The 20,716-nt window shown below is 37.0% G+C and overlaps 1 protein-coding gene across 1 annotated transcript; it reads left to right on the top strand.

Annotated features, from left to right (window-relative positions):
• The first annotated feature begins 57 nt into the window (after nt 1–57).
• LOC110445666 (importin-11-like) lies at nt 58–19,960 on the top strand. The gene is made up of 26 exons (XM_021490394.1): nt 58–641; nt 807–907; nt 1,293–1,365; nt 1,793–1,996; nt 2,165–2,294; nt 2,893–3,000; nt 3,220–3,290; nt 3,538–3,637; nt 4,090–4,182; nt 4,803–4,958; nt 5,285–5,325; nt 5,713–5,851; nt 6,070–6,175; nt 6,572–6,735; nt 7,230–7,270; nt 7,816–7,881; nt 8,485–8,649; nt 9,061–9,253; nt 9,874–9,953; nt 10,805–10,885; nt 11,513–11,608; nt 12,329–12,442; nt 13,177–13,298; nt 13,766–13,867; nt 17,455–17,533; nt 18,548–19,960. The coding sequence occupies exons 1-26, from the start codon at nt 504–506 to the stop codon at nt 18,704–18,706; spliced, it is 2,922 nt and encodes a 973-aa protein (XP_021346069.1). The 5' UTR covers nt 58–503; the 3' UTR covers nt 18,707–19,960.
• Nucleotides 19,961–20,716: the final 756 nt, after the last annotated feature.

The following is a 20,716-nucleotide window of genomic DNA, read 5'->3' as shown; positions in this document are numbered from 1 at the left end:
TGTGAAGAACCGGATGTGAATTTCAGTTCACAACGCAAGCGCAGCGGAAGTGCATATTGTAATGGCTGCGCCCATGGTTGACTTTCCGGAGCATGATCGGCGAAGTTTTCTTTCCTCTGACAAGAAAGTCATACTCCACTTAACGATTTAATGTTCAAATAAGAACATATTTACAATATTCGAATTGCTTCGTGACGATAAGAAATAAGTTTTATCTTCATAACGAAAGTTTGCATACAGCTGGGTTTTTTTTCTCTCCATTCATTCATTCAGTCTATCACCTCATCATCTCAATATATTCGTACAAGGTGTTAGGAAGCTTGATAATGGAGACATACACCGTGCAGTTTTTCTAGGTGTTAAACTTACATGCATTTGTCATTATGTTGTCGATTTGTCATGGTGTGTATAGCAGTAAATGAACATGGACAAAATATAACTTTTTTGACAACTTGCCAAATGTAGTTTTCAGTCTGTATCCAATAAGTGTGTGAACTGAGACAATGGAGAGCAGTAATGCTGGACCAGTAGTACTGCAAACTTTGGCTAATGCATGCAATCAAAATGCTTGCGTGTTTAAAACAGCAGAAAAACAACTTCAGGAATGGGAGATTCAGCCAGGATTTTATGCCGTTTTATCTGTGAGCAAATTTCAACCATATGTACTATATTGAAGAATTATATATCATTTCAGTTGTTTTCTCATTTTTTATTATTACAATAAAGAAGACATTTGTAATTTGCAGTATAATTGTGCTCTAATAGATGTCAGCTGCTGTGACTTGTTGCATTTTATTGTTTTGTAGGAAATATTTTGCAACCATGAGGTAGATGTGAACGTACGATGGCTATCTGTGATGTATGTGAAGAATGGAGTGGAGAGATATTGGAGAAGGAATGCTCCAAAGTTAGTTTTTGGTTGCAAATCATGTTTACAAAATATATTGAGGGACCAGTAGAGCTTACAAATCTCTATGAAGCAATATTATTTCATCTAATTCAATTTATTTTAAATTGAGCTGTAAAGGACAACTTCCTTTAAACTTTGATTTCACAAGACAAAATTTCATGTATACATCAATAATTTGGAATAAGATCTTATTCATTCTGTTATGAAATTACTTTCAAAGAGGTTTTTTTTCCACTGAGATAAATAGTGTTTTGTTGTTGGCCTAATTTGTTTTTTAATATGTGAAAATATGTTTTTATTTGCTAACTTGTCTAATGTAGGTAAATGACAAGAATTGTAGGGTATGGTAAGGTTATTATTTAAAATGTGTTTTCTTTGTCAGTGCAATTGCTGAAACAGAAAAGGAAGGGATAAAACAAAGACTGCTGTCCAATTTTACAGAACCTGTACATCAGGTAGAACACTAAGATATTGTTTTGTTTATAGATTAAACGCTAATGTAGACCAATTACCGGTCCAGTATATGTGCTACATAGCTACAATATTAAATGTATACATATCTCAGTTTAAACTTTGGTTTCTTAAATGTTGTACATATTCTTACAGATATATAATGTAATGCAGTAGACTTGTACACATATTTTAATATGTAGGGTCACATTTTGACAAATTAATTTGGTATTGTAATCTATTAATACAATTGTACATTGATATTTACGTAGATAGATGTTTGTTGTTTGATGTTTTTTTCATTGCCAGTTTGCGTCCCGTCTCCAGATCATGCTATTCCTAGTATGATTTTCCCTATCCTAATTATCCTACGGCTATTGATAAATAATCACTTAGGAAGATGAATTTGGCCAACATGTTTTATTTGTTCAGATTGCTACACAGCTGGCCGTCCTGATTGGAAAGATTGCACGGTTAGATTGTCCGCGGTCCTGGGCCCAGTTACTGCCCACATTGTTTCATGCTGTGCGCTGCCCTGACCACCTGATCCAAGAGAGAGGGTTACTTGTATTGCACCATGTCACGAAGATGCTGGCTTCAAAGAGACTGTCACATGATAGAAAACTATTTGAAGAAGTAGGTTTTACTTGTTTATTAATAAAGTAATAATGGCTTTTAGGATTTTAAATTCTGTAAGACTACAGTTATCATTTCAGTTTCTGGATTGATTTATTGAGAACCCTTTGCAAACTTGTTATGTACACATGCATCGTAAATAATACTTAATCATTTTGTGTTTTTCAGTTGACCAATGAGATTTTTGGATTTGTCCTGCAGCTGTGGCAGAATCACTTACAAGATTTTCTCCAGGCCGCGTCGAAACATGATGACAAGATGGGACAATCCCTGGACAAGGCTTTACTGGCCTGTAGGAGTAAGCTGGCCTTATTATATTGTCAGAACTTGATTTTCTCCAAAGGCGTTTAATAGAAATGAAGCCATTTTGATAATGATATGTCATTCAAAGTTTTCCTTCTGTCAGGGCCTTTTATGAGGTATTCAAAATGGGATTTAGGGACTTTGGAATGGAAATTTTTGAACAGAAAAACAGGTTCATGTGATATTAAGAAAAATATGGTAAACATTAACTATTAAGTCTAATGCAAACTTGTTTCAAATTAGGAATTTTCATCTTAGAATTTCGAAATTTGAAGTCGATTTGCTATCAAAAAAAAGATTTAACCTGTTTTTTTACAAAGAAAGGATGCAGTGATTATGAATATATATATATATTGGATCATACTGTCGTTATTACTTATGATACCTATATATATATATAAATGTATATAGAATCAAAATGATTAAATGTTCATGTGAAATAGATAAGCATTGAAAAAATATTCAAAACTAGCAACATTCACCCTTTACAGAGCTCTTCAAACCTGTGAAGGGTGAAAGCTGCTGGTATACAAGTTGGTCATTAGAACTTTTTTTTCTTCTATAAGTCTATAAATATGTCCTATTCATTTCAGTTTTAAGAAAACAAATTGCCTATGGTTTCAAGGATCCTGCCTGCAATAATGACGCCAGTAATTTCTTGAGCCAAATATTTCCCAGTATGAAGAGTATGCTTGGTTGCAGTACGTATCGATGTATACCAATATTTACACAAAAAAATCAGAAAAAGAAAAAAGAAAATAAACCAACAAGTTGATAAATGAAGTAATACTTTACATGTTGCTGCATAAATTGACATGACACTGTATTAGGTCTATAAAATGACAAAACAATACGTTTCTAGCTACCGGTATATACAGAGTTACTCCCATTGACCTTGTTTCATCTGTTTCGCCTGACAGGACAGAGCATGTGGGGACACCACTTTATTCTGGAGAAGTGTGAGAAGATGATCATCCTTCTAACTAAAGTGGTAAGTGGTCAGATTTGGGGTTGGATGTGGGTGTCTTTCGAAAGTGGTGACAATAAAGCATTATAGCTCATCACAGATAATTGCATTATATTGTTGACTGCAATAAAGCATCATAGCACAACATAGAGGATGTAACTCATTATCCTAATAACTTGTACAGTGAATGATATTGGTCAGTATTGACTTAAAAGAGAGAATAAAAGTCTGTTAACTCTTAAAATCCTTCCTTATCATTTGTACATTTCAGCTGCTGGACATTCTCGAGCTCCACCCTGTTTCCTACACAAGCCTTATCAGGCCCACGCTAGAGTTTGCTGTCAGCTACAACTTCTCTGAGAATGAAAAGGGTATATATGATCCTTAATATTGATGTAGTTTCAATTTGGAGAATTACACAGGTCTCTAAACCCTAAGGATTTATCTGAACATATTGATATGGGATTTTAAAGTTCAAAATTTTATTTTACCACGGTTCCAATTTTATTTTGGCCCACTTACTTTTATACAAAATTGGTGTTTATTCTTGTATTCAGTACCATGAAAGTAATAATGTTTGCTTATTTTGTATTAACTAAATCTTCTGGTATTAACACCCTTTGGAACAGGAACATGTAAGTTGACACACCATTGTACATATGCAACAAAATATCCTAGCTGAATACAAGAATGAAAGTTCAAAATTTTACACACACAATTTATGTACCTTTAAAATTCTACTTATAACAATGTTCATTTATGTTTTCATGTACTATAACAATGTTCATTTATGTTTTCATGTACAGTGTTTTTCAATTTTCAGGGTTGTTGTTTGAAAGATTTACCGTAAACACCTTTAACTTGATCAAGGGAATCCTGCAAAACGAAATGTACAGACCTCTGAAGAATGAAGAAGGTTGGAAGTTTGAAACATAATCAAAATGCCAATAATATTTTATATTTTAATGTCAGAAGCAGTTATTGATCAAAATAGTGAAAATTGTATAAAAATATAGCTACAAAATGTACTACATGAAATATCCTTATTAGGTAATCAATCGAATAAGTTACATGCTCTTACGGAATTTGTAATCTGTCCTACTGATCACATCTAGAGTTTATTTTCTTGTGTTATGATATAGTTTTGCATTTTGAAGCTATGTCTGTGATAAAATTGAAGGATATCAACTTTTCCTCATATAATAGAAACTATTATGGTATAAGCAAAAAATATCTACATCTACACTACAGAATTTCGAATGTATGTCATTATTCTTGTGTGAAAATATTGAAACAATATTTACAAGACTGTTTATGAACAAGACCCAAAGCCAAACATCTGTGTTACATGCATTTTGGTATTCTCTCAATAAACTCTGCCTACATGAGTGTGCTTACACTAAACCTTGTCACACACAACTTTGTTTACATGATTGTTTTTTCCCTTGTCAGTACCTGCATGATTTTAAAATGATATGTGTAAGATCATTCTAAAGTATGTAGGATGTTTATGAAAACGCCTTTTTGTGGTTAAAGAATCTCCGGAGCCCGGAAGACAGGAAGCATACAAGGTGAAGGTGGAGTTCTTTAACTACGACACGTTGTCCGAGATGTGTCGCCGTCTGGTGTCCCAGTACTTCCTCCTGTCCGGAGACGACTTATCCACATGGGACGCAGACCCTGAGGAGTTCTGTATGTTGTCAATCTCACTGTTTACTGGTCAGATAGATAGATATCGTAGAGTGGAAAAGATAACTCTGTCTGATAAGAATTCACTTTAAAGCTTTAAGCTTGATGTGTCATACATCATTTGTCTCCGATCCTTCCTCAAAGAGCACTTTCGTTTTATAAGTCATAAATTATTTCACATGTTGCTATATATTGTTGAGGACTTACCCAGGCCTGATTTGATAAGAGTTGGTTAACTATAATACAGGTTTAGCTGTAGAAAGTATGCTGAGGGCTTAGATGTTGTCATTGGATAATATCAGGACTATGACAATTTTGATGCTTTTCAGGTCAAGAAGAGGTTGGAGATTCTTACAGATATTCCTTACGAGTAAGTTATTTATAGCAAAATTAAGAAACAACTCAATAGGGGGAAGAGCTTGGGGGAAAATAAACAAAGGCTGCTTCTCAGATAACTGTATTTCTGACATTTCTAAATCAAGATATATATATATTCCATAATACAATGGATCATGCTGTGTTGATCATATCTATTCTACCATATGAATATATAACTGAATGTCAACCCTATATATGATAATATTTAAGGAGTAGCAACCCTTTCAGTTCTTGGATCTCCATAAACTGTATGTTTGTATTTCCTTCTTGGATCTTGATAAACTGGAATGTTTGTATTTCCTTCTTGGATCTCAATAAACAGTGTATGTTTGTATTTCCTTTTTGGATCTCGATAAACTGTGTATGTTTGTATTTCCAGCCGTGTACAGAAACCCTCTACATGGCGCTGTTTAAGGAGTACAGATCCTCCCTGATCCCCGTACTCCTACAGATGGTCCAGTCTGTACAGGCACCCTGTGATCCTGAGGACATGGCCGCCATACTACGCAAAGATGGAGGTATAAACCAACCTGTTTATTGATTTATTCTTTTCACTTTTCTGAATTCTTTAAAGCTCTTTCACATAAGTTAAGTCTCTTGAATGTTAATTTGATTGTACTTGTTGATTTAGCGTATAAAACCCGACTCTTTGTACGTTGGTATAGATTATGAAAAATAAATATAATTTTTAGCGAACATTTTTGTAATTTATAACAAATTTGTGGTTGTTTTCCAGTGTATAATGCTGTTGGTCTGGCATCTTTTGATCTGTTTGATGACATCAACTTTGACGAATGGTTTACTTCCCACCTGCGACAGGAACTACAGATCAAACATGTCAAGTAAGTCTTTAACTAGGACAATTCTCAATCATAGTTTTAGGTAAGTCTGCAAAATATTTCATATGTAAGGTACTCTTTTTATAAACAAAGCAAAATTTTCCCTGTGGAACAAAAACAGTAATATATATTTAGAGAGGTTGTGCAGAAATTAGTCACAAATGCTACCACATTTCTACTATGATATGTGATAGTTATATTCATCACCCTCTGGGGAACCTATTTTTAAAGGCTACTTTTGAAAAATAGCTGAACATATTTCAACATTACTTTGTTATAATCCTCTATAGGCCAGTGGGGTTTAGTTTTGTGTATGGTTTCTTGTTAAGAACACACTTACCTGGTGTAAGAATTACAGAAGTGGAGATAGTATACAAGATGTGTTTTCTGCTTTGACAGTTACAGGATAATTCGTCGGAGGGTGATATGGCTGTGTGCCCAGTGGGTTGGTGTGAACATGGCTGTGGGGACGCGCCCGCTTCTGTACCAGGCTGTGCTGCCTCTCCTCAACAAGGAAGAGGATCTGGTGGTACGGATAGAGGCTTCGCTCACTCTTAAAACTGGTATCCTTTGTCACTGTGTGTCTAACAGGTATTGATAGCACAGGATATAATATGATATGATTTCTGCCCATTTGGCTAAACCACACACTTTTGAATGACCAATACCTACGTTTAAGGTCACACGGGCCAGACATGTTTAAAAACAAGTTTCTGTCTGACACTATCTGACTTGTAGTGTAATCTTGCTTAGAGTAAATTTGACCTTGACCTACATTGAATACACATATATGTGAGATGTTATTGCCAATACCATTTATTAATAAAAATGTGTGTTGCAAGCCCCATAGGCCTCGTTTATTATATTTGTTTGACCGACATCATTTGAGTTCATTGTCAATACTGTTATGGGTTTTTTTAATAAGAGAAATCATAAACAGAGAATGAGTGGGCCAATGTGTATATTTTCGGTCTCAAATTAGTAATTTGAGTTTGTATGAAAATAAAAGCATGGTGTATTCAAATGTTTACAATTCCAATCCTTATCTTTCAATCAGCTGTGGATGATTTTGAATTTAATGTTGAACAGTTTTTACCTGTAAGTATAAACTACCTCTCACCTAGACCAATCCTGCTATCAAAGTACTTTCTATATATATATGTTTAGTTAATTCTTGTTATTATGTAGGTGATGATGATTTAATTTGTAACAGTCACTATCCAGACTTCACGACTATAAGTATCCTATGCATCTACATTATTTAAAATTGATTGATCAGAGCAATTAGGATAATGCAAAGACGTTTTTGGACTGATTCCAATTATCATGATTATTTAGGTTGCAATTTTCTGCAAAGAGAAGGAAAGGAAACTATAACCAATAGACCTGAAATCTGCAAAAATATATTCATCCAAATTCACCATTTTAGCAAATCCATGAATAAGAGAGACTTTTATTGTATTTGCTAAATGAATATTTTTCATGATAATATTTCATGCAATATAACAAATATGCCAATTCTTCTGCGTTAAGTTTAATCTACGGTAAGTTATCCTCAATTGTTTAAAATGCTCTAGATATTTCATTTGTTGTGTTATAAGACCAGACCACCAATCTGAACTGATTCTTTGCTTCCTTTACAGTACCTTAATGCTTCGTTCTCTATGTTGTTTGAACTTCTTCAAGAAGTGCGTGAATGTGATACAAAAGTAAGTATAAAAACTGATTTTGTAACGGAAACACTGACATTATAACAGAAACACTGACATTATAACAGAAACACTGACATTATAATGGAAACACTGACATTATAGCAGAAACACTGACATTATAACGGAAACACTGATATTATAACAGAAACACTGACATTATAACAGAAACACTGACATTATAATGGAAACACTGACATTATAACAGAAACACTGACATTATAACGGAAACTCTGGCATTCTAGTGAAATGACAGCATTGTAGTGGAAATGTTAACATTCTAATAGAAACATCAATGTTTAGATTTTTGCGGTTGTCCCTCTACGTGAATCAGAAACCCTCTCCCAAAACCAATCGGGACAAAAGTTCAACCATAGCTCTTTATTCACTACTCACTAAATTGGCAAGGTGTCCATCCATTATTTGAAAAGAAAGTCAGAAGATCTCAAAAAACAGCCAGATGCACAACCAACTTTTTGGAAAACAAGCTATATTTTATATGCTTAGGGAGATAATTATATACCTTACATTTAATCTGACAGATAAAAATTAAAAGTACATGTATATGCAAAAGTATTATAACATATTTTGTTTTTTGTCCAGATGCAAGTGCTACATGTGATATCGTTTGTGATAGAGAGGGTGGGGGCCCAGATACGGCCCCACACCTCCTCCCTCATCCAGTACCTCCCGTCCCTGTGGCATGAGTCAGCTGACCACAACATGCTTCGGTGTGCAATACTCACCACTCTTATACATATTGTACAGGTAAGTACTGACCACTCACACACATTGTACAAGTAAGTACTGACCACTCACACACATTGTACAGGTAAGTACTGACCAATCTTATACACATTGTACAGGTAAGTGCTGACCATGCACACACATTGTACAGGTAAGTACTGACCACTCACACACATTGTACAGGTAAGTACTGACCACTCACACATATTGTACAGATAAGTACTGACTACTCACACACATTGTACAGGTAAGTACTGACCACTCACACACATTGTACAGGTAAGTACTGACCACTCACACATATTGTACAGGTAAGTACTGACCACCCCAACTATAGGGGTTTGAGTCTATCTGCATTAATATATTATCTGACTTCATGTTCACAGGGAATTGAGTCTATAAGCACTAAAATATGTGACTTAATTTCCACAGGGTTTTGGGTCCATCAGTTCTGACATGTATGACTTCCTGCTGCCCATTATCCAGATGAGCACTGATGTAACACAGGACCAGCACATCTACCTAATGGAGGATGGCCTTGAACTCTGGCATGTGACCTTGCTCAATGCACCAACCATAACAGAACAGCTGCTGCAGCTGTTCAAGAACATGGCAGGCCTGCTAAGTATGTTATTATACTCTCCACAAGAAAGTTAGGGGATTTACAGGTATCGGTTTTTCATAATCAAGAATTGATGCAAATTTATATTTTTGCAAAAATACTGTTTTCTCTGACTATTGTCCTGTTTTCAATGTTACCGTCTTGACTTGATGTCATCTGTCCTAATCTGACATCACAGCAGGTGGATGTATCGTAAATCACTTCAGTTTAAATGCAAGAAGTTTTGTGTTAATTTGTGTGAAAATTCATTCACAAATTTTAATTTTAATTTTTAACTCAAACATTAATTCAATGGATAGTTACTATCAAGGTTGGAATGACATCTTCCAAATAACTAATTCAAGTTCAAACAAAACCTACAGGTATAGGGTTCATGAACTAAAATTACTGCATTAGTCCTGCTTTCACTGTGGAAAATTGTAGTTATGTGATCAGCCCCAATGTACCGAAAACAAGCCATTCCTTCAAAATTAAGGTCGTTTTTGGACCTTATAGGCTCTAATGACTGAGATATAGGATGAAAGTGTTAATAATTGCTCTGTAGTAATACCAAAAGACAGTATCTTATCGGCACTAGTTTGTGTGACCAGGTATGGATTTGTAATTTTTATGTTGTCTTGTAGCATTGGGAACTGAGAACCTACGAACGTGCCTCAAAGTCATACAGGCTTATATAGTGCTTGGTCCAAGGGATTTCATGCAGGTAAATAAATTAATTGTAAAACTAATAAAGCTTTCATTGTGCTTAGTGCCTTGGATAGCATGCAAGTAAAGAAATTGTTAGAGTGCAACAGGGTTACGTAGTGCTGGATCCAAGGGATTTCATTCAGGTAAATAAATTGTAAAACTAATTATACAAGCTTTCATAGTGCTTCTTGGTGCCTTGGCCACATGCAAAAACTGAAATTGTAAGAGTGCAACAGGTTTGCATAGTGCTGGATATAAGGGATTTCATGCAAATGGAGAAACGGCAATAGTTACATGGGCTTTCATAATGCTGGGTCCCAGGAATTTCATGCAGGCAGAGAAATTGTAGGCAATGTAAAGGTTTATTTAATTCTTGGTCCGAGAGACTTAATACAGATAAATAAATTAAATACTAACGTGAAACAAGCTTACATAATGCTCCGTCCATGGAATTTCATTCAGACAGGGAATCGTAGAATATCAAAGGCTGTTTTAACAATAGACAGATACGGATCAAAGGGAGAGTGTTTTTCTTTGTTATGAATTATAAAGTAGTAAATTGAAGTTGCTAGTTGATACATGCAGTGTCCTATAAAACTAGCAATGACTCAGAGTTGGAGCAACCAACCCCACCCAAACCCCTTTCCCCATTTCTCATTCATCTGATTTCATATAAAATAAACTCACTGAATACCGGGTAAGACGTAATGTGATATGTAACATAACAGGATGTGAAGCAGTAAAACAAGACACACACATGTTGCTGAATGGAGTTGTAAATTGGATGTCACTGTTTGGAAAAGAAACCTGTGGACCCTATTCTGAGCAGAGAGTTTTAAAGTAGTGTTTTTTCTGGCTATTTTCTAGAGATTTTCCTCAGAGTTGGCCATCGCTCTTACAAGTATGATATCAGACCTACGTACTGAGGGCATCGTTCTTATTTTACGTGTGAGTATTTCATGTTTTGTGTATATAATGGTTAAACATTGAGACACTCTTTTGTCCGACTTTTCTTCAATAGAGATAATTTCCCCGTAAAAGCTCATTCTTCAGATTAGGACTATTTTACTACTGCTCTGGATTTAACTCCTGGGCAGAGAATGATAATAGCCTAAAACTGACAACTTAATACATCATCTGGAAATCTGTATAAAAAAGCCCTTTGACTGGAATTGGTCCTGCTGTGTCTTAAGTATAAACTAGAGAATGATAAAAGCCTAAAACTGATATCTTAAAACATCATCTGGAAAGCTGTATAGAAAAGACCTTTGACTGGAATTGGTCCTGCTGTGTCTTAGTATAAACTAGAGAATGGTAATAGCCTAAAACTGATATCTTAATACATCATCTGGGAAGCTGTATAAAAAAGCCCTTTGACTGGAATTGGTCCTGCTGTGTCTAAAGTATAAATTGAACCTGTAATCTGGAAACCTGTCTAGTAAAATACAAGTCTGTTTATAAAAAAAAAAGGAACTATAATTTCAGGATATTTTGAGTTAGAAATAATTTCTGTACTGATAAGCTGTTATTTTTCCATACCCTGTTTTAACACTATCTTTAAATGTCCATTCCCAGGTGATAGAACTGGTCTTTCAAAGTTTTCCTTCGGAAGGTCCTGAGGTATTCCGTCGACTTCTGCCAACTCTCCTGAAGGCAGTCATAGAAGGGGATGTAAGTATTACAGTTAGGGGATGTAAGCATTACAGTTAGGGGATGTAAGTATTTCAGCTAGTGGATGTAGGTATTACAGTTAGGGGATGTAAGTATTACAGTTAGGGGATGTAAGTATTACAGTTAGGGGATGTAAGTATTACAGTAAGGGGATGTAAATATTACAGTAAGGGGATGTACATATTACAGTTAGGGGATTTAAGTATTACAGTTAGGGGATGTAAGTATTACAGTTAGAGGATGTAAGTATTGCAGTTAGGGGATGTACTGTTAGTAGTATATTTTTTCCACCTGAATTGCCAAGCTTTCACAAATCCTAACTTGCTTTGCTTCCATATATGACGAAGCGTAGGGGGTTAATTGGCAACTTCAAGTTTCATTATTGTGGTATATCTGCACCTAATTAGTATATGTACAGACAGCAGGCTACATTGAGATCAGGGCTTTCATTTGACTCTTGGCATTTAGCAAGTTCATAATTCTAAGTACTTTTATCTTTAAATCTTTAAATCATGTCAAATAAGATATCTTTCCAAATCCAAGAGTCAAAGCTAATTTTGAAGAGTCAAAAAGATAGTTTCAAGGGTCTGTTGAAACTTTATGTAATATCCCCATTACAATTGGCATTTTTATGTACAGATTTAACTGAAATTATGCACTAACCAAATGTTTTCCTATTACAAAGTTACCTACTGGTGATTGTACGCTTTGTTCCCACAGGATCACCCAATGGTACTCACCGTCTACCTTGGATTATTTGCGAGAATGTTACTTCAGAATCCAGAGTTCATGTGGAAATTCCTCAATGAAGTGGCTCCAGAATTTGGCAAACCAGTGAGTTGTCGGACCTTATAGTATACGATGTTAAAGACTTGGGTATCATGCTACAACTTCAGTTTACGTTATATTGTATATTTCCTGCATCTAATGTATTTATGGCATGTTGTTAATCACATTGTCTAACATATCAATCTCATGGGAGATGAGTCAGTGGCTTAATCTTACTCAACTCTATAAATAAAGTCTACTATTAAACATAAGTTCCAGCCGCAGTAAGCCATGAGGTACAATCTTATGACAGTGTTTGGACCCCAGAGTGCTGGTAGACAGGGTTCAACATCCGGCATAATAGGCAACTTATGTCAGATCTGGTTTATTTTAGGACAGCCCTTATCCGAAGTTTTTTGACTACATCAAACTTAATGTTGTATGTTTGTATGTGAAATAAAATAAAGAATAATTGGATAGATACCTTCCAGAGGCCACCACTGTTCTAGTACTCTATCATGTATACAATACATCTATGTGCTAGATAAGGTTTAAATATCTTTAACGAGTCATGATCATTTAGCACAAGTCCATATAAATCTTTAAGTAATGGGGGAAAACTAAATAAATTGAAATTAGCATTGTTAATCTTACATTTGCAAACTTAATACAACAAATTTCTTGCTTTGAACTTTGTGCAAGAAATAAAAAATAAAAAAAGACATTAAGGTTCTTGTAGCAAGCATTATACGGATTTTCAATGTGATTAAATGTATAACATTTCTTGTTTCTGATGACAGAGTGAGGCACTGCTGGGTGACATTGTGGATATGTGGGTGAATAAGATAGACTGTATGGCGCAGCCTGAACGACGCAAACTCATAGCACTAGGAGCCTGTTCACTCCTGTCTCTCAAACTAAAGTATGTATCTATGAGGGGCATTGCATTGCAGTAGGAACCTAGGGGTCTGTTCACTCCTGCCTCTCAAACTGTGGTTTTTATATCTATGGGGACATAGAACTGGGGGCCTGTTTTCTTCTTTCTTTCAGTGTCAGGTTTTAATCTGTCGCCTTTGGGTACCTTTTTGCTTCTATCACTACGGTCATGTGAATATGTACAAAAATTACTAAAATATTTCACTTAAACTGGAGCTCACCCTTTTCAGTACTTCAATCTTTTTAGAGTTTCAGGGTCTGTTATCCATTATACCCATTACCAGGTATATGAATTCAACTGGAATCTTTGCAAGAAAAATGATCAATGTGGAAATAAGATATTAACAACTTCAATGGGCAAATCATTCTAAATATGCACATGGCGGACACCTTTTTAAAGAAGGAATAATCAATTGTTTCAAAAATAATCACAAGTTATTTTTGTTGTTATAGCACTGTAATGGAGAAGTTTGCTGAGATAGTGTGTCTGAGTGTGGAGGTACTACATGACGTAAGCACTATACCTGTCGACGAGGACACTGCCCTACAGATGGAGTGAGTGTCACATATTGAAGTCGCAGTCAGTGATAAACCTACATACCAGTCCCGAGGCCAGTAATCATAGAATTTGATGGGACTCATAAGAATTTCTGGAAATACTGAAATTTAACATTGTGGGACCCATTGTTTTGAGCAATACAGTTGAAAAGGACCCAGGGAAAAAAATTGTAGATTGGTCACTGAACAGACATGCATACATTTATACACAGGCTATCATGCTCTCAGGGGAGTGTACCATACATTTAAACACAGGCTGTCATGTTCTCAGGGGAGGGTAGCATACATTTATACACAGGCTGTCATGCTCTCAGGGGAGTGTATCATACATTTATACACAGGCTGTCATGCTCTCAGGGGAGTGTACCATACATTTAAACACAGGCTGTCATGTTCTCAGGGGAGTGTAGCATACAATTATACACAGGCTGTCATGTTCTCAGGGGAGTGTACCATACATTTATACACAGGCTGTCATGTTCTCAGGGGAGGGTACCATACATTTATAAACAGGCTGTCATGTTCTCAGGGGAATGTACCACACATTTATACACAGGCTGTCATGCTCTCAGGGGAGTGTGGCATACATTTATACACAGGCTGTCATGTTCTCAGGGGAGGGTACCATACATTTATACACAGGCTGTCATGCTCCCAGGGTAGTGTAGCATACATTTATACACAGGCTGTCATGTTCTCAGGGGAGTGTACCATACATTTATACACAGGCTGTCATGTTCTCAGGGGAGTGTACCATACATTTATACACAGGCTGTCATGTTCTCAGGGGAGTGTACCATACATTTATACACAGGCTGTCATGTTCTCAGGGGAGTGTACCATACATTTATACACAGGCTGTCATGTTCTCAGGGGAGTGTACCATACATTTATACACAGGCTGTCATGTTCTCAGGGGAGTGTACCATACATTTATACACAGGCTGTCATGTTCTCAGGGGAGTGTACCATACATTTATACACAGGCTGTCATGTTCTCAGGGGAGTGTACCATACATTTATACACAGGCTGTCATGTTCTCAGGGGAGTGTACCATACATTTATACACAGGCTGTCATGTTCTCAGGGGAGTGTACCATACATTTATACACAGGCTGTCATGTTCTCAGGGGAGTGTACCATACATTTATACACAGGCTGTCATGTTCTCAGGGGAGTGTACCATACATTTATACACAGGCTGTCATGTTCTCAGGGGAGTGTACCATACATTTATACACAGGCTGTCATGTTCTCAGGGGAGTGTACCATACATTTATACACAGGCTGTCATGTTCTCAGGGGAGTGTACCATACATTTATACACAGGCTGTCATGTTCTCAGGGGAGTGTACCATACATTTATACACAGGCTGTCATGTTCTCAGGGGAGTGTACCATACATTTATACACAGGCTGTCATGTTCTCAGGGGAGTGTACCATACATTTATACACAGGCTGTCATGTTCTCAGGGGAGTGTACCATACATTTATACACAGGCTGTCATGTTCTCAGGGGAGTGTACCATACATTTATACACAGGCTGTCATGTTCTCAGGGGAGTGTACCATACATTTATACACAGGCTGTCATGTTCTCAGGGGAGTGTACCATACATTTATACACAGGCTGTCATGTTCTCAGGGGAGTGTACCATACATTTATACACAGGCTGTCATGTTCTCAGGGGAGTGTACCATACATTTATACACAGGCTGTCATGTTCTCAGGGGAGTGTACCATACATTTATACACAGGCTGTCATGTTCTCAGGGGAGTGTACCATACATTTATACACAGGCTGTCATGTTCTCAGGGGAGTGTACCATACATTTATACACAGGCTGTCATGTTCTCAGGGGAGTGTACCATACATTTATACACAGGCTGTCATGTTCTCAGGGGAGTGTACCATACATTTATACACAGGCTGTCATGTTCTCAGGGGAGTGTACCATACATTTATACACAGGCTGTCATGTTCTCAGGGGAGTGTACCATACATTTATACACAGGCTGTCATGTTCTCAGGGGAGTGTACCATACATTTATACACAGGCTGTCATGTTCTCAGGGGAGTGTACCATACATTTATACACAGGCTGTCATGTTCTCAGGGGAGTGTACCATACATTTATACACAGGCTGTCATGTTCTCAGGGGAGTGTACCATACATTTATACACAGGCTGTCATGTTCTCAGGGGAGTGTACCATACATTTATACACAGGCTGTCATGTTCTCAGGGGAGTGTACCATACATTTATACACAGGCTGTCATGTTCTCAGGGGAGTGTACCATACATTTATACACAGGCTGTCATGTTCTCAGGGGAGTGTACCATACATTTATACACAGGCTGTCATGTTCTCAGGGGAGTGTACCATACATTTATACACAGGCTGTCATGTTCTCAGGGGAGTGTACCATACATTTATACACAGGCTGTCATGTTCTCAGGGGAGTGTACCATACATTTATACACAGGCTGTCATGTTCTCAGGGGAGTGTACCATACATTTATACACAGGCTGTCATGTTCTCAGGGGAGTGTACCATACATTTATACACAGGCTGTCATGTTCTCAGGGGAGTGTACCATACATTTATACACAGGCTGTCATGTTCTCAGGGGAGTGTACCATACATTTATACACAGGCTGTCATGTTCTCAGGGGAGTGTACCATACATTTATACACAGGCTGTCATGTTCTCAGGGGAGTGTACCATACATTTATACACAGGCTGTCATGTTCTCAGGGGAGTGTACCATACATTTATACACAGGCTGTCATGTTCTCAGGGGAGTGTACCATACATTTATACACAGGCTGTCATGTTCTCAGGGGAGTGTACCATACATTTATACACAGGCTGTCATGTTCTCAGGGGAGTGTACCATACATTTATACACAGGCTGTCATGTTCTCAGGGGAGTGTACCATACATTTATACACAGGCTGTCATGTTCTCAGGGGAGTGTACCATACATTTATACACAGGCTGTCATGTTCTCAGGGGAGTGTACCATACATTTATACACAGGCTGTCATGTTCTCAGGGGAGTGTACCATACATTTATACACAGGCTGTCATGTTCTCAGGGGTGTGTACCTTACATTTATACACAGGCTGTCTTGTTATGATAGTGTACCATACATTTATACACAGGCTGTCTTGTTCTCAGGGGAGTGTACCTGACATTTATACACAGGCTGTCTTGTTATGATAGTGTACCATACATTTATACACAGGCTGTCTTGTTCTCAGGGGAGTGTACCTGACATTTATACACAGGCTGTCTTGTTATGATAGTGTACCATACATTTATACACAGGCTGTCTTGTTCTCAGGGGAGTGTACCTGACATTTATACACAGGCTGTCTTGTTATGATAGTGTACCATACATTTATACACAGGCTGTCTTGTTCTCAGGGGAGTGTACCTTACATTTATACACAGGCTGTCATGTTCTCAGAGGAGTGTACCATACACAATACACAGGCTGTCTTGTTATGATAGTGTACCATACTTAGATAACAAGGTTGCTAATGATATCTACTCTTTCTATTTCCTAGTTCCTTGGTGTTGTCTGATCAGGATGAGGCTGTAGAGGATGGTGAGCAGGACACAGAATTTGACAGACGCAAGAGAATGGTTAGTTACAATTGTAAATCATCATAAAGTTGTACTGTAGAAGTTGAGCACACATAATGAGGATTGTTTTTTTTAGTCATTGTAGTACAGTTCATGGTTGTATATACTAAAAATTGGAAGTGTTGGTTCCTTAATTAATGAAGTCCGATAACAGGTATATCGTATCGTATCACAATACGGAAAGGATATATCACTGTATCGCAATGTTTTTCAAAACCTTATATTTTTATGTATCAGCCAGGTGTTTAAGCTTTGCATATTAGTTTTACGGCACATTCAATCAGATATGAAGAAAAATTTAAATAGACTATTATTAGCGGTGGAAATTAGTTGAAATTTCATAGTCGGTGAATGAAACAGATTTGACAATTTCGTGAAACAAATTTAACGAAAATTTTAAATCTGTTTCGTTCACTGTAAATGATTCAGTTCATTAACTGATAAATGGAGAACCTTTTTTCTATGACAATATATCGGTATACCTATTACAATACACTCCTTCTGGTTTGCAATACATGTATACACTACAGGTGTATTGTAACACCCCTAATTAAGGCCAAACTAAAGTATCCAACCCTATATGCAGGTTGTTTATAGATATAAATTTCTCAGTATTTTCTATGTCAAAAAGTGATATGAAATCAAGGTCATTGATGCTCAATTTGGAAAATGAACCAAATGAAATCTGTAGCTTTAAAGTAGACACAACCTTTTTGTTTGGGATCTGAGTATGTACCCAACTGTCATAGACAGGTATTTAGACAGGGTGTTTATGAAGAGGGTATAAATGAAATTATTTTGAAGTCAAAAATAAATGATTAGATGGATCAAGTGTTTTAACTCATTGACCCCTGAAATTTCATAATGAACTATTCCAACCTTTGAATCGGAAGAGTTCAAATGTGTCTTCAGGGGTGAATGAGTTAAACAGAATGTCTTTATCTATTGTCAGTATTGAAACAGAAACATGATAGTGATTGGCAGTAGTTTGAAAGAGTGATGCTTATGTTGCAGCTGTGCCGCCAAGACCCAGTACACATGGTGCCGCTGAAGGAGTATGTCCTGTCCCAGCTATCTGCCTGTCAGCAGCTTCATGGCCAGGAAACCTTCGACAAACTCATGTCCCAAGTCGACCCAGAGATCTTGCGTCAGCTGCGCGAATTTTCCAGTTAATTGTGATCTTCAGTGGAGAGGTTTTTACCACAGCACTACGTATCCTGGAGCATCTCTGTGAATTATTCCATTCCCGGGGGTTACAGTGTGATTGAGGCTTTCAGCAAACTTATCTTTTCTATCCGTAGTGGAAATGGTCAAAATCTCTGAACAATGTGATGCAAGTCATATGACTTTGAAAATATTGAGAAGAGTTTGCTTTTTATAATTTACCTACTGCAGTAGGAACAGGAACCTGTAGCTTAAACTGTTGAAGCCTACACTTTGGAAAGACAATATCCGTTCAGAGAATACCACTGTTCTTTCATTTATGTGTCGGATAGCTATTTGCCAAGTATGTTTGTGTCATGTGTGGAAAATTGAATGCATCACCATAGGTGTTCAGAACACTTCTACAACACTTGAGTATGTCTTTAATAGGAGTGTGATGAATATTGGCCGCATGGAATTTTCATGGAAAGAAACTTTGGGAGGTGTTTGACAACTGTGTATTATGGATTGATAAATCTCAGCAACTTGACAGACGACAGGCGACCAGCGTTACAAACTGATGGTCGACAGGTGGCTTCGTAATGTGATTGTCAGGATTTCATTTAAAGAATGAAGTTTGGTGATGTTGGTATCATCAGTAACTGGTTCAGACAGTGATACAAAAAAGGGGGCATTTCGTAAGTTTAAGACAGATATTTTTCTGAGGAATTTCGTCTGCAGTAAACACTTGCTATACTGACGCCTTTTGTCCAGCATATTTTTGGCATTATAAAAGGATATGACTGTTCAAGTATATCAACCTGGGAGGCTGTATAAAGGACGTACGGTAGTAAGCAAGGTGGCAAGTGAAACGAGAAGAATTTCCTTGGAGTTTTACTGTGGTTTAACTTTCAAACAAGATGACAGAAATGCAAGCATTCCATTGGAATTAAGAGAAGAAATGGCTGAATATGTGATACATTGTGATTTGAGACAGTAATAGAATTGAAAATGTAAGCTGATTTGCTTTTTGTTTGTAATTTTATAAGCTGAGAGAGCAAACAATTATTATCAAAACACATTATGAAATGTACGAGAACTTCATGTACGCTTTAAATATGAAATAGGTAATTATGTACTTTTTATCATAGTATAATAATCATTGATGTACATTGGATATTAATGTATTGATTTTGTGAAATAGCTGTGGAAACTGAAGCTCAAAGTCTGATCCATTTTTAGCCCACCATCATCTGATGGTGGGCTATTCAAATCACCCTGCGTCCGTGGTCCGTCGCCCGTCCGTTGTCCGTCGTCCGTCGTCCGTCCGTAAACAATTCTTGTTATCGGTATTTCTCAAGAGGTACCAGAGGGATCTTTCTCAAATTTTATATGTAGGTTCCCCTTGGTCCTTAGCTGTGCAGGGCAACTTTTGAGACTGATCGGATAAACAACATGGCCGACAGGCAGCCATCTTGGATTTTGATAGTGAAAGTTTGTTATCGCTATTTCTCAAGAAGTACCAGAGGGATCTTTCTCAAATTTTATATGTAGGTTCCCCTTGGTCCTTAGCTGTGCAGGGCAACTTTTGAGACTGATCGGATAAACAACATGGCCGACAGGCAGCCATCTTGGATTTTGATAGTGAAAGTTTGTTATCGCTATTTCTCAAGAAGTACCAGAGGGATCTTTCTCAAATTTTATATGTAGGTTCCCCTTGGTCCTTAGCTGTGCAGGGCAACTTTTGAGACTGATCGGATAAACAACATGGCCGACAGGCAGCCATCTTGGATTTTGATAGTGAAAGTTTGTTATCGCTATTTCTCAAGAAGTACCAGAGGGATCTTTCTCAAATTTTATATGTAGGTTCCCCTTGGTCCTTAGCTGTGCAGGGCAACTTTTGAGACTGATCGGATAAACAACATGGCCGACAGGCAGCCATCTTGGATTTTGATAGTGAAAGTTTGTTATCGCTATTTCTCAAGAAGTACCAGAGGGATCTTTCTCAAATTTTATATGTAGGTTCCCCTTGGTCCTTAG

The sequence above is a fragment of the Mizuhopecten yessoensis genome, unplaced genomic scaffold, assembly GCF_002113885.1.
Source record: "Mizuhopecten yessoensis strain PY_sf001 unplaced genomic scaffold, ASM211388v2 scaffold2329, whole genome shotgun sequence".
Classification (NCBI taxonomy): Eukaryota; Metazoa; Mollusca; class Bivalvia; order Pectinida; family Pectinidae; genus Mizuhopecten; species Mizuhopecten yessoensis.
The sequence above is the reverse complement of the archived record's forward strand: the minus strand, read 5'-3'. Positions and strand labels throughout refer to the sequence as shown.